This window comes from Panthera uncia, chromosome D2, assembly GCF_023721935.1.
Source record: "Panthera uncia isolate 11264 chromosome D2, Puncia_PCG_1.0, whole genome shotgun sequence".
NCBI classification, from domain to species: Eukaryota; Metazoa; Chordata; class Mammalia; order Carnivora; family Felidae; genus Panthera; species Panthera uncia.
Genome location: NC_064818.1, coordinates 43,922,260 through 43,936,953, shown reverse-complemented (window position 1 = coordinate 43,936,953; position 14,694 = coordinate 43,922,260). Strand labels below are relative to the sequence as shown.

The 14,694-nt window shown below is 54.4% G+C and overlaps 1 protein-coding gene across 1 annotated transcript; it reads left to right on the top strand.

Moving 5' to 3' along the window:
* The first annotated feature begins 570 nt into the window (after nucleotides 1-570).
* On the top strand, nucleotides 571-9,571 carry RBP3 (retinol binding protein 3). The gene is made up of 4 exons (XM_049646270.1): nucleotides 571-3,618; nucleotides 5,802-5,992; nucleotides 7,510-7,652; nucleotides 9,177-9,571. Exons 1-4 carry the CDS (start codon nucleotides 571-573, stop codon nucleotides 9,569-9,571), a joined length of 3,777 nt encoding a protein of 1,258 aa, XP_049502227.1.
* Nucleotides 9,572-14,694: the final 5,123 nt, after the last annotated feature.

Genomic DNA, 14,694 nt, shown 5'->3' with positions numbered 1-14,694 from the left:
TGCCTGAAACCGTGAAATGCTTTACACATATTTTCTCACGTGGTCTACACAATAAGTAAGATACTACCCTAAGGCCACAGAGCAGTGAGTCGCGGAGCCGGGCCTCCAGTGAGCTCTACCTAATTCCAGAGGCGTGGATCACCCAGTGTAGTGGGAAGATGCTATTTCCAGCAGGTTAACAGCTCTATTTTGCAAGGCTCTGGTGAAAACTGTCACCTTGTGAAGCATGAAGCACGGAGTCCGGCATGTGGCAGGCACTGCAAATAAACGGTGGTTATTCAGATTACTATACACAGAGATAGCACAGTAGCATGGGATCCAACATACCTTCTGGGTCAAACCACTTCGGGCCCTTCTCCCCAGTCCCCAGGGCTGATGCGCTTGAATTAGACAGGATTAAAGGCTTACTGGAGCTGGAAGCCGCACCCCAACTCCCGAGTTTAGCCCCGGACCTTCTGTCCACCCGCTGAGAAGGACGAGGGAGGAAGGCAGCCGCACAGGGCAGTGCCGTGGCCTTACGCACAGTCAAGGGAGCTTTTGCTTGGGTGCCAGCTCTCCTTCTGGATCCCCATGACGAGAGAATGGGCCCTGCTCTTGTCCATGCTGCTCTGTGGCCTGGCTGGCCCCACGCACCTGTTCCAGCCAAGCCTGGTGCTGGACATGGCCAAGGTCCTCCTGGATAACTACTGCTTCCCAGAGAACCTGATGGGGATGCAGGAAGCCATCGAGCAGGCCATCAAGAGTCGTGAGATCCTCGCCATCTCGGACCCTCAGACTCTGGCCCATGTGCTGACGACTGGGGTGCAGAGCTCCTTGAACGACCCTCGCCTGGTCATTTCATATGAGCCCAGCACCCTCGAGGCTCCCCGGCAAGCCCCAGCACTCACCAACCTCACAAAAGAGGAAATGCTTGCCCGGCTGCAGAAGGGCATCCGCCACGAGGTTCTGGAGGGCAATGTGGGCTACCTGCGTGTGGACGACATCCCAAGCCAGGAGGTGGTGAGCAAGCTGGGTGGCTTCCTGGTGGCCAGCGTCTGGAGGAAGCTCATGGGCACCTCTGCCTTGGTGCTGGACCTCCGGCACTGCACCGGGGGCCACGTTTCCGGCATCCCGTACATAATCTCCTACCTGCACCCAGGGAACACGGTCCTGCACGTGGATACCATCTACGACCGTCCCTCCAATACGACCACTGAGATCTGGACCTTGCCCCAGGTGCTGGGAGAAAGGTACAGTGCCGACAAGGATGTGGTGGTCCTCACCAGCAGCCACACTGGGGGCGTGGCTGAGGACATCACTTACATCCTCAAGCAGATGCGCAGGGCCATCGTGGTGGGTGAGCGGACTGTGGGGGGTGCCCTGGACCTCCAGAAGCTGAGGATAGGCCAGTCTGACTTCTTCCTCACTGTGCCCGTGTCCAGGTCCCTAGGGCCCCTGGGAGGGGGCAGCCAGACATGGGAGGGCAGTGGGGTGCTGCCCTGTGTGGGGACACCAGCCGAGCAGGCCCTAGAGAAAGCCCTGGCCATCCTCACTCTGCGCCGGGCCCTCCCAGGAGTTGTCCGGCGCCTGCAGGAGGCGCTGCAGACCTACTACACCCTGGTGGACCGTGTGCCCAGCCTGTTGCACCACCTGGCCAACATGGACTTCTCCGCAGTAGTCTCGGAGGAGGACCTGGTCACCAAACTCAACGCTGGCCTACAGACTGTGTCTGAGGACCCCAGGCTCCTGGTGCGGGCCGTGAGGGCCAAGGACGCCTCTTCTGGGACCGAGGTTGGCGAGGACGAGCCTCCGGAGGTAGTCCCCACGGTGCCCGGAGCCGAGGCTGCCCGGCAGGCCCTGGTGGTCTCTATGTTTCAGGTGTCGGTGCTACCGGGCAACGTGGGCTACCTCCGCTTTGACAGCTTCGCCGATGCCTCCGTGCTGGAGGTGCTAAGCCCCTACATTGTGCGCCAGGTGTGGGCACCCCTGCGGGGCACAGAGCACCTCATCGTGGACCTGCGCCAGAATCCCGGGGGGCCGTCCTCTGCTGTGCCCCTGCTACTGTCTTACTTCCAGGGCCCCGACAACGGCTCCGTGCGCCTCTTTACCACCTATGACCGCCGCACCAACATCACGCAGGAGCACTTCAGCCGCATGGAGCTGCTGGGCCAGGGCTACCCCACCCAGCGCGGCGTGTACCTGCTCACCAGCCACCGCACCGCCACCGCGGCCGAGGAGCTGGCCTTCCTCATGCAGTCGCTGGGCTGGGCCACGCTGGTGGGCGAGATCACCGCAGGCAGCCTGCTGCACACCCGCACGGTGCCCCTGCTGGAGACGCCGGAGGGTGGCCTGGTGCTCACCGTGCCCGTGCTCACCTTCATCGACAACCACGGCGAGTGCTGGTTGGGAGGTGGCGTGGTGCCCGACGCCATCGTGCTGGCCGAGGAAGCCCTGGACAGGGCCCAGGAGGTGCTGGAGTTCCACCGCAGCCTGGAAGCCCTGGTGGAGGGCACAGGGCACCTGGTCGAGGCTCACTATGCACGGCCAGAGGTCATCGGGCAGACCAGTGCCCTGCTTCGAGCCAAGCTGGCCCAGGGGGCCTACCGCACCGCCGTGGACCTGGAGTCACTGGCCTCCCAGCTCACGGCCGACCTGCAGGAGATGTCTGGGGACCACCGTCTGCTGGTGTTCCACAGCCCCGGTGAGATGGTGGCCGAGGAGGTGCCCCCCCCACCCCCTGTCGTGCCCTCCCCAGAGGAGGTCTCCTACCTCATCGAAGCCCTGTTTAAAACAGAGGTGCTGCCTGGCCGGCTGGGTTACCTGCGTTTTGACGCCATGGCCGAGCTGGAGACGGTGAAGGCCATCGGGCCACAGCTGGTGCAGCTGGTGTGGCAGAGGCTGGTGGACACGGCCTCGCTGGTTGTCGACCTGCGATACAACCCTGGTAGCTACTCCACGGCTGTGCCGCTGCTCTGCTCCTACTTCTTTGAAGCGGAGCCCCGCCAGCACCTCTACTCTGTCTTTGACAGGGCCACCTCGAGGGTCATGGAAGTGTGGACCCTGCCCCAGGTGGCTGGCAAGCGCTATGGCCCCCACAAAGACCTCTACATCCTGATGAGCCACATCAGCGGGTCGGCAGCTGAGGCGTTTGCTCACACCATGCAGGACCTGCAGCGGGCCACCGTCATTGGGGAGCCCACAGCTGGAGGGGCACTCTCTGTGGGCATCTACCAGGTGGGCAGTAGCCCCTTATACGCCTCCATGCCCACGCAGATGGCCCTGAGCGCCACCACAGGCGAAGCCTGGGACCTGGCTGGGGTGGAGCCCGACATCACCGTGCCCATGAGTGAGGCCTTCTCCACAGCCCGGGACATAGTGGCCCTGCGGGCCAAGGTGCCCACTGTGCTGCAGACAGCCGGGAAGCTGGTAGCCGATAACTATGCCTCCCCTGAACTGGGGGCCAAGATGGCGGCCAAACTGAGCCGTATGCAGAGCCGCTATTCAAGGGTGACCTCAGAAGGGGCCTTGGCTGAGATGCTGGGGGCCGATCTGCAGATGCTGTCCGGAGACCCACACCTGAAGACAGCCCATATCCCCGAGGATGCCAAGGACCGCATTCCTGGGATTGTGCCCATGCAGGTGAGACACAAGGGAGACTGAGCCTAGCACAGTCCCAGCAATGAGCCGACCGGTTGTCTGCACATCCAGGGCTCTGTGCACGGTGCCAGGCAATCGCTTCCAGACTCGTTTTCGTGTTTAAGTTCTCATTAGTCACATCTTTCCCTTCCTCTCATCCTGTCATCCCTTCTTCTTCTGGTGTCCCTGAGCACCTCTGTAGAGCACTGATAACCCACGAGGACTCAGTTTGAAAACCCCTGGTATAGAAGGAGTGGCACTCTTGGCGGGGTGGAAGGCAAATGTTTGCAGCACTTCTCATCATCAGTGTTGGCGAAAAGGTCAGGTCATGAGAAGTCACTACAGTTTCGTCCCCTGGAAATGCGGGGTTTGTGTTCATTCTCACCACCTGCCTGCCTCGGGGGGTTTCAGATGGAGAGAGAGGAGCAGGCAGAGGTCTTGGCCTCACAGTTGCCTCAGAGCTAAAGCATGGAGCCTAGACACAGGCTGTGGCATGGTCAGGGGTGCTGACGGCGCACAGCCTGGAGAATCATGGCAGTGGTCAGGCACCACCTGCCTTCTCCTCCCCTCCCACGATGCAAAGCATCCAGAAGGAGCTGCACTTGGTGGGCGTGCAGTCTGGTCCAAGGGCCAGCTGGATGGCAAATTCCGAGCAAGGCTATTGTGGTCAGTATATTCGAAGCCGGCAATGGCATTTGGGGAAAACACTGAAAAGGTAAATCAAGGTTGAGGAGTTTTGCTGCTGGGTGGATGAGAGAGAAGTTCTCTAGACCAGTGGCCATGGATTCATCAGACACTCCCATAAGCTAAGAGCTTCATCGGGAAGCGGTATTTACAACATCTCTCCACATCATTTATCCTCTGTGATTTTGTGGCAGAGTCACAAGTAGTCAGGGAAGCATTTGTCTCAGGGTCCCTTGAAAGGAGGTCTAGGATGCAGGCAGTTCAGGTGGGAGGCCGTCTTTGAAGCAGAAGTGAGGGGGCAGGGAGAATGGGATAGGAAAGGAGGAAAAGCTGATGGGTAAGGGCATTATGGAAGCTGTTGCTTCCTAAAATTCCTATAGAACCCTAACAAGTGTGGGGAAGGCTTCCTGGAGCCGTCCATCTACAGATGGGACCCAGCAGTTCCTGTCCTTCTTTGGCTAAAGGTCCCCCTGGGGACATGAACTCTCTCAAACTCTGAGGCAGCTTGGAGAAGGTCCTGAAATCGACAATGGAAAGACATAGGGGTGTGCTGGAGGCAAGGCCCTGTCAGGTGAGGAGCGGTTGTAGCAAAAATCAGAGGAGGGCCAAGGGCACCAGAAGCATCTAGTGCAGAATCATCATCCCTGTTTTACAAAAAGAGAAATGGAAACCCAGAGGGGTGCAGAGGAGTGTGACCCATGGCTGAAGAGCTTGTGACTAAGGGCAAAGCAGACCCTGGAGGCTGGGTGTCCCAGTTAACATTCCGGCCCACAGAGCCTGTGTCCTTCTAGCAGTCTTGGAGAGAGAAGATGAGGCACAAAACATGTTGGGGGAGCCTAGAATGTGCCAGCACTGTGCTAGACTCACAGGGCCACCAGATTCCAAATCGAGGACTCACTCCTTTCCAGCATCGCCAGGATTCATGGTTTGGAGTCACATATGGATTCAGCTTCTGGTTCCACCACCTACTGGCTGTGTGACCTTGGGCAAGTTACTTAATCACTCTGTGCTTCAGTGTCCTCATTGAAAGGATGGGGATGCTATAGGGTGCCCTCATGGTGATGGTAAGGGCTGCAATGTGCTCAGCACAGGGCCAAACCCCCTTCTAAAGGTTCAGGGGCCCAGGAGCTAGCTAATGTCTTCCCTCCCAGCCCTAGGGAAGAAGATGAACTCAGAACCATCAGGAGGTATCTGGTGAGGTCAGGGGAGTCAGAGTGGAGACCACGCCTGGGCCTTGCAGCTCTGGACACCGCGGTGTGGGCTTGACATGCATGAACGTTCTCTGTAAGGAGTCTGCCAACCGCATTTGGGTCCACATCCTAGGCCCACCACCCACATAACCTCCTAGGCGCTCCATTGGAAACCTTCTTCAGAAATGTTAATTCCCTCCCATACCCTCAATATCTTTCACGTATAAAGGAAAACTGTGGTGCCCGGTTTCCTGAGCTGTAACATCTGCTCCTCTGCTGACACTAAGCTGGACCCCCACCCATTTTTTTCAGATCCCTTCCCCTGAAGTCTTTGAGGACCTGATCAAGTTTTCCTTTCATACTAATGTGTTTGAGGACAACCTTGGCTACTTGAGGTTTGACACGTTTGGGGACTGTGAGCTGCTCACCCAGGTGTCAGAGCTGCTGGTGGAGCATGTTTGGAAGAAGATCGTGCACACGGATGCCATGATCATTGACATGAGGTCAGTGGCTGGGGGGGCAGAGGTCTCTGGCCAGCCAACCCAGGGGTTCCGGCGTAATTGGCCGTGGGGGACCCCAACATCGGTGATCTTTCTAAGCTCCTCAGATGATCCCAGTGTTAATTCCAGGCTGAGAATCACTGGGCTACTCCTGTGGTTTCCAAACTTGCCTGGCCATAGGACTCAGTGGAGAGAGAGGAGGAAGGGGGAGACTTTAAAAACAGATTCTGGGGGCTTAACGTGACCCTACTGAATCTAAAGCTCCGGGGTGAGGCCCAGTCATCTGTGTATTTGAAAGGCATCACCCCGGGTGATTCTGGTGATCAGTCATGTTTGGGACAGCTAGCTAGGCCACCACCTGCATTGTGCCTCTTATGTCATACAAAGTCAGCCCGTGACCACCCTGATCATGAGAATTGGAAAGCCAGAGTCCCCGAGAGAATGTGAAAATAAACCACTATTGTGGCAAAAAGAATTCTTTGCATCACAAAATGGCTGGTGGAGGGACGCTTTTAGGTAGATACCCACCCCCAGCAACCAGGCCCCTGCCTCCATGGACACAGGGAGGGGCAGGCTGCTCCCCCAGGGATACAGAACCCCACTTTGTAGCTGCAGGAGACAGGCTGCCAGAATTGGCCAAGTCATGACTTGCCTGCTTGGCCAAGTCATGACTTGCTTGTCTGCAGCTCAGCTGTGGTTCTTGTCTGTCACTAGAGGGCTCCAGATCTCAGAGGCTTGTTCTCCAAAACCTCTCCCAGGGCTCTGTGGCTACATTTGTAAAAGAGGAAGTGGCCCAGCCTACAGAGTGCTTCCAGACCCTTCTAACCTGAGGTTTGGAGTTTCAGACACTGAGGTCAAAGGCCCTAAACCCAGCTGGGCCACCCTAGACCTTCAACCAGAAGAGACTCCTATCATATCACCAGCCCACACTTCTTATTCACAGATGAGGAGACAGGGTCCCAAAGAGTTCACATAACAGGGCAAATCCGAACGTCCTAGGACAGACTCAGGTTGTCCCCTCCCCCACTCTTCCACTCCCCATCCAGTGTGGTTCCACAACTCTGAGCACTCTGCTGTACTAAGTAGCAGCTCATTAGGAGACCTGAACAAAAATGCCCAGTGGGTCTTATGAAATTATAGAGAATGCAGCCGGGAAAACAGTGTCCTCACAGGCAGCATGGGTGTGGAGAGGAGTCTATGGTTAGTAAATGAGGAAAATCTATCAGCAAGTTCATGACTGCAGGACTTGTCAGAGCCTTTAATGTAATGGACACAATATGTATCACATAATGTATTAATATGTGATCAGAAAGGGCAGGTATGGCACCAGTGTTTTGAAATTTCTCAAGAGACTTGTACTCTGGGAAATGCCAACCACAGAATTCTGCAGGAGAAGGATGGGACAGGGAGGCTGCCTGGAATTAGTGTCCTCCTCAGGGCAAAGGTCCCAGGCTCCCAGAGGGGAACCGAGGGCCTCCCTGTGAGCTCTACCCCAATGACCCCCACTTCCCTTCCCTTAGGTTCAACATCGGTGGCCCCACCTCCTCCATCTCTGCCCTGTGCTCCTACTTCTTTGATGAAGGTCCTCCAATTCTGTTGGACAAAATCTACAGCCGGCCCAACGACTCTGTCAGTGAGCTCTGGACCCACACCCGGCTCGCAGGTATGTACAGACGCTTTCCCTTTCCTGTTCTCATTCTAGAAGCTTCTGGAAAATCAGGGAAAGACAGCTTGGGTCCAGGGAAAAGTAACAGTAAATGGAATATAAAGCTCTGCATGCACTACACTTTTACATATGATTCTTAATCCCTACAAAATGCTACCATTATGCTTATTTTCTAGATGAGCCTTGACTAGGTCGAGTCTCTTGTCTAACATCACCTAGCTAATAAGTGGAAGCGCCCAAATCTGAATGCCGGTTTCTCTAAAACCAAAATGCCCTCCGTTCTGGCCACGACAACCATCAGCATGCAAGGCACAGCAGAATTAGAAGGACCCTTGCCCTTCACCAAACCCCACAGAGTTTCTGGTGCTCATCCTCCCTGAGCTGTCAGCAGCAGCTCAGCACACCTGCCTGAATAAAGTTTGTGGTTCTGATGGGGTCTCTGCCCTGCACAGGCGCCACGCTCTGTAGAGCCAGGGCTCTCGTGGTCCCCGTCACGGGTGATAGGCTCACTCTGACTCCCTTGCTCAGCATGACAAACCAAGAAACCTACGCTCCCATCCGACGAGGGGCTGGGAGAGCGATGGGAGGAAGGGTGCATATGACCAGAAAAGCACCCCACAATTTTCATTTGTACACTTCCTTATCACACAAGGATTCAAGGGAGATTCCAGGGCACACATTCACAAATACTGCAAAACGTAAATAAAAATTAGAACCGGGTGAACTGTAAATTCAAACAGTGTTCAAAACCAGGAGTTACAAACAGACTCAAATCTGCAAGAGCATGGGTCCTAGATTGCAATGATGTCCAGTATGGGAGCCGCTTGCCACATGCAGCCACTGAGCACTGAAATGTGGCTCATATGAATTGGGATGTGACAAGTGTAAAATATACACCAGGTATTTTAGGGCTTTTCATGGAAAAATAAAGATGTATAATATCTCCACAATGTTACTGATTACATTTTTGAGACAAACTTGTTTTGGATATGTTGAGTTAAATAAAATATGGTTAAGATTCATGTCATCTGTGCTTTTTTTTTTTTTTCTTGTTTAATGTGACTCCTAGAAAACTTGCAGCGACATCTGTGGCTCACTTTCTGGCTCACGTTGTGTTTCTATCGGACATCGTTGCCCTAGAGGGCTGTTGTCGTGAAGCCACGAGTTTGGGTCTTCCGGGAGTCCAAAGTGAAAAGAGAATCTGGCAGGTTAGGCATTCTTATGATTCATGAAGAGGAAGCGCATCCTTTCCTCAGGAGAGTCAAGGCTTTTCCCGTCACTCAAAGATAAAAGTGCCAGAAGTGCGTGAAGCAGCTGTCAAGCCCTTACAAACTGGAGATGGGGCACACGCTCGTAGCCCCATTTGACACTTGCAGAACTGGGGCTCACAAAGGAATGCCCTGCATGTGGACACAAGGCCACAGAACCAAATCCCAGGCCTTCCTCTTTGCGGGTCCACACAGTATGGAGAAGGCAGGTGCCCCACAGTGCTGACTGGACTCCCCATCCTCTGTCTTCCAGGTGAACGCTACGGCTCCAAGAAGAACGTGGCCATTCTGACCAGCGCGCTGACAGCCGGCGCCGCGGAGGAGTTTACCTACATCATGAAGAAGCTGGGCCGGGCACTGGTCATCGGGGAAGTGACCAGCGGGGGCTGCCAGCCACCACAAACCTACCACGTGGATGATACTCATCTCTACATCACCATCCCCACGGCCCGCTCAGTGGGGGCTGTGGATGGCAGCTCCTGGGAAGGGGTGGGTGTGGTGCCCCACGTGGCTGTCCCTGCTGAGGGAGCCCTCACCAGAGCCAAGGAGATGCTCCAGCACACTCTGCTGAGGGCGAGGAGGAGCCCCAGGATGGGTGGGACCTCCAGGCCACACACCAAGGGCACTCCAGCACGTGGTCCTGCCTGAGGCCTCCGGGTTCAGAAAAGGGACCTGCTGAGCCCCGGTAGGCTTAGAGTTGAAGGCACCCTTGCAGTTCACCCGATGGTCTCTTCACCATTGCCAACATCTCTGAGCACATAGGGACAGGCAGCTCACCCCTCAGAGGCAACCCCCTCCATAGTAGTTATTTTGGGGAGGCGAAGTCAGATGTACCTCCTACCCATGCTTCTTAATTGCCAAGCCCTAGAGCAGCTCCATCCGACCGAGCTACGACGTGAGCCGCAGATCGCGGCACTCACGTCACTTTACCTTTTCTAGTAGCCACCTTCTTAAAAAGTAAAAAGAAACAGGTGACGTGTATTTTACTAGTGTGATTTATTTGCCCTACTATATCCACAGTAGTATCATTTCAGCAACATAAAAATGATTGTGAATGAGATGTTTTTGCACAGAGCCTTCGAAATCTGGTAGGTAGTCTGCACGTAAAGTGCTTCTTCCCCTTCCTCACGCACATGTCTGGGGCTCAGGGGCCACCTGCGGCCGGCGGATCCCCTGTGGGACAGTGCAGGCCCAGAGGTCAGGGACCCCCACTCCCCCAGCACATTGTCCCCCGTCTGCCCTCCCTGCCTCCGCATCTTCCCCATTAAAGCACCTCTCCCTCCTGCCCTGGGATCATTTCTGTCCCAGCATTCTCCTCAGGGGTGGCAGCCATCGTGCTCACCCTGGTCTCCCACTGCCCATCGCTTAGCACAGCGCCTGGTGCAGGAACGCACGTGAGTATCTGGCAGCAAGTCTGTCTTCCCTTCATGTGTTCCACCCAAGGCCTTGTTTTCTGGCTTCCGCCAGGGTCCCCAAAGTGAGCTCTAGTGTCATGCGGCACTTGGACATGCAGCATTGCTGTTTGAGGGTAGAGTGGCCCTGGGCGGTGGTCTGGGTGCCTGCCTTTCTTGGCCTAGGGCAGTCTGTCACTGCACTGGCTGTGGTGACCAAGCCCACTCCTAACAGGGCAAGAGGGCTGAAGACCCCAAGATCTCCTCCAGAACTGGGCAAGCCCCAGGAGGAGACAGGAAGCCCGGGGGTGACCTGGAGGAAGGCAGCCACTGGCTGGCCCCTGGGAGCTAGGCAACCTTACTCCACTAGAATCAACAGGGACCCAAAAGTGAGAGACCTCCAGGACTCTGCCCAAAGTCACGGTGGGGATGAAGCCGTTACAGCAAGGACATCCCCCACCCTGCCAATCAGTGCTCTCAGAGCCCCGGGCTCCAAGATGTCTGAGTGAGGGAGGATGAGGGACCGTTGCCATCTGGCCTCGCTGTCTGGTGAGTCCAGCCTGCAGCTGCCACAGGCGACTTCCCCAGGGCACCGGGCTGACCTCACTACACAGCCCTGACTCCACCAGCCCCCACCCCAGGCTCCAGGGAGCTGTGGAATCTGGGCACACCCCTGGGTCACCACCAATGTCTAGGAGGTTCGCCACCTGGAAAACCTTGAACCAACCCTGCTGAAGTAGGAAAACTCTGATGCAAGGCGTTCTGGGTCCTTTCCCTTCTGCTAGATTCAAGTAACACGAAGGGCATGATTGAATTCTAGCAGCATCACATATACTGGGATTTCACCTTTTTCTTCATTAGACCTATTAACATCCAGGCAGATGTGTGAGGCCCCTACATGCTTATATTCTAGGGGCTCTTTCTCCTCCCTCCTCCTTCCCGCTCCCCCCGCCCCCCACACACCCATAGCTATCTGATGGTCACCTACATCAAACAATGGTTCCTCTAGTTGGTAGAACCAGGGGCAATATTTGAACTCTTCTCTTTCCTTAAATCCTTATAATAAGCATGTATTATTATTTTCAAATACAGCATTCTTCCAAAAATAAAATAAGATACATTATACCGTGAGTCCCTAACCATACCTTAGTGATCATTAGCGATTGCTGATTTTTTTCCCACGGGTTTTCCTTGTATATCACTTGGATTTCTTTGATTTGCACCACTGACATTTGTTGACTGTTTATTTTGTTTACGGTATCAGGCTAGGTGTTGTGGGGTTTGCAGATGGCAAAGGTCTCGATGGGTCTTAAATAGGGGGAGGGGTGGAGCAGCTCCTAGGGTGGGTGACAGACATACTTCTCTCTTCTGGGCTTCACAGTGCAGAGACAACCATTTTTTTTAATTTGCATATCATTCCTGTGCATATCACGAATTTGCATATCATTCCTGTGTGGGGTCCACGCTAATCTTCTCAGTACCATAGACAGACATTTCAGTACATGTGCTGCCGAAGCGAGCACTGCACAACCATTCTTATCATTTCTGCAGAAGTCAGTGGACACTCAGTCAAGCTCAGTAATTCACAGGGGCTTACATAGGCAGCACAGCGGACATTCGCCCTACTTTAGGCCACCCAGCAAAGGCACACCCTCTGAATGTTCAGAGAATCGCTCCCCATCTGATCCTGTGGGAAACAGACTCCCTAAGAAGCAGTGAGGAATTTGGGAGCCCTGTCTGGGTGGATAGGCCAGGACAGCTACTTCCCAGCTATGGAACTCAGGGCAAGTCACTTTGCCTCTCCAGGCCTCAGTCTTCTCATCTGTACAATGAGATCCACAATAGCACCTTTGGGGCTATGAAGATGAAAAAGGTTAATCCAGGGGTGCCTGGGTGGCTCAGTCGGTTGAGCGTCTGACTTCAGCTCAGGTCATGATCTCGCGGTCCGTGAGTTCGAGCCCCGCGTCGGGCTCTGGGCTGACAGCTCAGAGCCTGGAGCCTGTTTCAGATTCTGTGTCTCCCTCTCTTTCTGACCTTCCCTCATTCATGCTCTGTCTCTCTCTGTCTCAAAAATGAATAAATGTTAAAAAAAAATTATAAAAAAAAAAGAAAAAGGTTAATCCAGTGCCCAGCCAATGTCACCTCTCACCATTTCCCCACTACCAAGCTGGACACACCACAAGTTCACTTTTCCAGCTTCCTGGCAGCAGGGTACAGGCACAGGGTTCTTTCTGGGCCAATCAGAAGTTCCTATGAAGAATGTTTAATCTGTTTAAGCAAGTTGAATGGGTTTTTTTAGTGTTTATTTATTTATTTTGAGAGAGAGAGCGAGCACGCACAGAAGCGGGGGCGGGATGGGGAACAGAGAGAGAGGGGAGAGAGAGAATCCCAAGCAGGCTCTGCACTGTCAGCACAGAGCCTGATGTGTGGCTCGATCTCACAAACCATGAGATCGTGACCTGAGCTGATACTAAGAGTCAGACGCTTAATTGACTGACTCACTCAGGAGCCCCCTACAAGTTGAATGTTTAAGCAAGTGATAGCTGGGCAGCAGCAGCGGCCAGGTGCCCCATGTGCAGGGCAGCATAGCCATGCCCCTACTCAGCAGGGATGGCAGCAACATCCTCCATAGGCCACCCTGGCTGACCTTGACTGAGGTCCTGCTGACCAGCTCCTTTTTCGTGCCCACTGTCCAGCTCAAGCCCCCAGCCTGCCCATCAAATACTGGGTACAGCCCAGGCTCCCCTCAAGACATCCAGGCGAGGGGCAGGCGAGCTTTGAACCCACATCTGTCTGGCTCCAAAGACCCTGATGTTCCCACCATACCATGAAGAGGTCCTGGGCCCAGCCTGGGGAGAGGGTCTATAGTGGGAGAAGCAGACCCAGAGGGTCCCATGCAGACCAAAGGGAAAGGGTCAGCGTTCCTGAGCCAGCTCTCTTACACTCTTACCACCTGCTTGGAGACAGAAGGCTGGAGAAAAAGGAAAAGGAAAGGCTTCTCTTCTGGTGGCAGAACCAGGTGACCCACAGCTGCCTAGCAGCCTCTGTTCCGAAAGACTACAAGCCCCTTTTGCTCTTGATGTCCCAGTATGAGCTCATCACCTCCACCTTCTCTCACCTTACCTGGATAAGATCTGCTCCTGCCCCCAGGACCCCATCCTTTACACAGCTACCCCTCCCTTCTGAAATTAGGGCAGAGATATGAGAGTTAACCCCAGCTCCCTCCTCTCTGCTCCCACCACCACTCCCACCCAGGTATCTACATAATCACCAGGACACTAAATGAGTTGTCAGAATTAATAGTTAATAGTTCATTCCCCTCTCCCTTGTTTTGGAGTCCTGGTTTGGTTCCTAAATCCCCACCACAGCCTCCTACCCCATTTCTGTGGCCCAGCCTGCAGTCAGGGCCACTGTTCTGCCATGTAACCTTCTCAGGTCTCCCCCTGCTTGAGGACCCCCCCCCAAGGCACCACTGATCTGTGGTGAGAGGGACCGGGCCAGGCTATCCTCCCCATCTCCCAAAGGTAACCCCAGCCCACAGACAGGCTGGACCTTTACTTCACCATCAGGATCCTTGCTGGAGACTTGGCCAAAGACCCCAGTCCAGCAGAGGCCAGGGACCACACTGGAGCATCAGAGGGGAGGACCCCAGCTTTTCTCCCATCTCACTCACCTTCCTGCTTCCTATGTCCCTGCATCTGCCTACTCAGCCCGTCACATGGCCAATGGTCGTGTTTGTGTGTCAGTGAGGACCTTGGTTATCCACACAGCTTTAGTGCAATGAGAGAACATGACTCAGAAAAAAAGGATGCATACCAAATTACTTGTGGGCGAAGAAGCCTGCCTAGGAGATCCCCACTGGAGGGCGCCTGTCTCACATTTCCTGGGTTCCATAGGATTAGCTGCCACCTGGCCTAAGGACCTCCTTGCTTCCTTGGTGATGAGAGAGGCTGGAAGTGAAAATAGCCTGCTAATCCAAGCGGCTTAGAAATAGCGAGGGTATCAGAGGCCACTGGCTTCCTGTCTCCTACCCCAGGACAACACAAGATGACCAGGGAAGAAGATGTTAAATTTAAGGAACCCCAATCCTCCTTCCAGAATGTACTGCCTCCCAACCCCCACTCAAAATTAGTGTCTGAAAATCCCTAAGAAGTGGTACAAACCAAAGCCTATTGGGGAATAATTTATTTTTAAAATAAAAGTTTTTTTCCTATGGGATCTATCTCTTATGATATGATTTTTAGTCCTCTCTCAAGACTTCTTCTCCAAACAAAATAAACAAATTATACAATTAACCAGGGTGTGTAAAGCCCTCTCTGAAGAGAAGTGGCCTGCAGGGGAGGTCTGTAGCCTCCAGAGGGAGCCAAGAACCTTCCAAGG

Coding starts and splice junctions, on each gene's coding strand:
- RBP3 (XM_049646270.1), top strand. CDS start 571: ATGACGAGAGAATGGGCCCTGCTCTTGTCCATGCTGCTCTGTGGCCTG. Junction 3,619..5,801: donor CTGGGATTGTGCCCATGCAG/GTGAGACACAAG, acceptor CATTTTTTTCAG/ATCCCTTCCCCTGAAGTCTT. Junction 5,993..7,509: donor GCCATGATCATTGACATGAG/GTCAGTGGCTGG, acceptor CCCTTCCCTTAG/GTTCAACATCGGTGGCCCCA.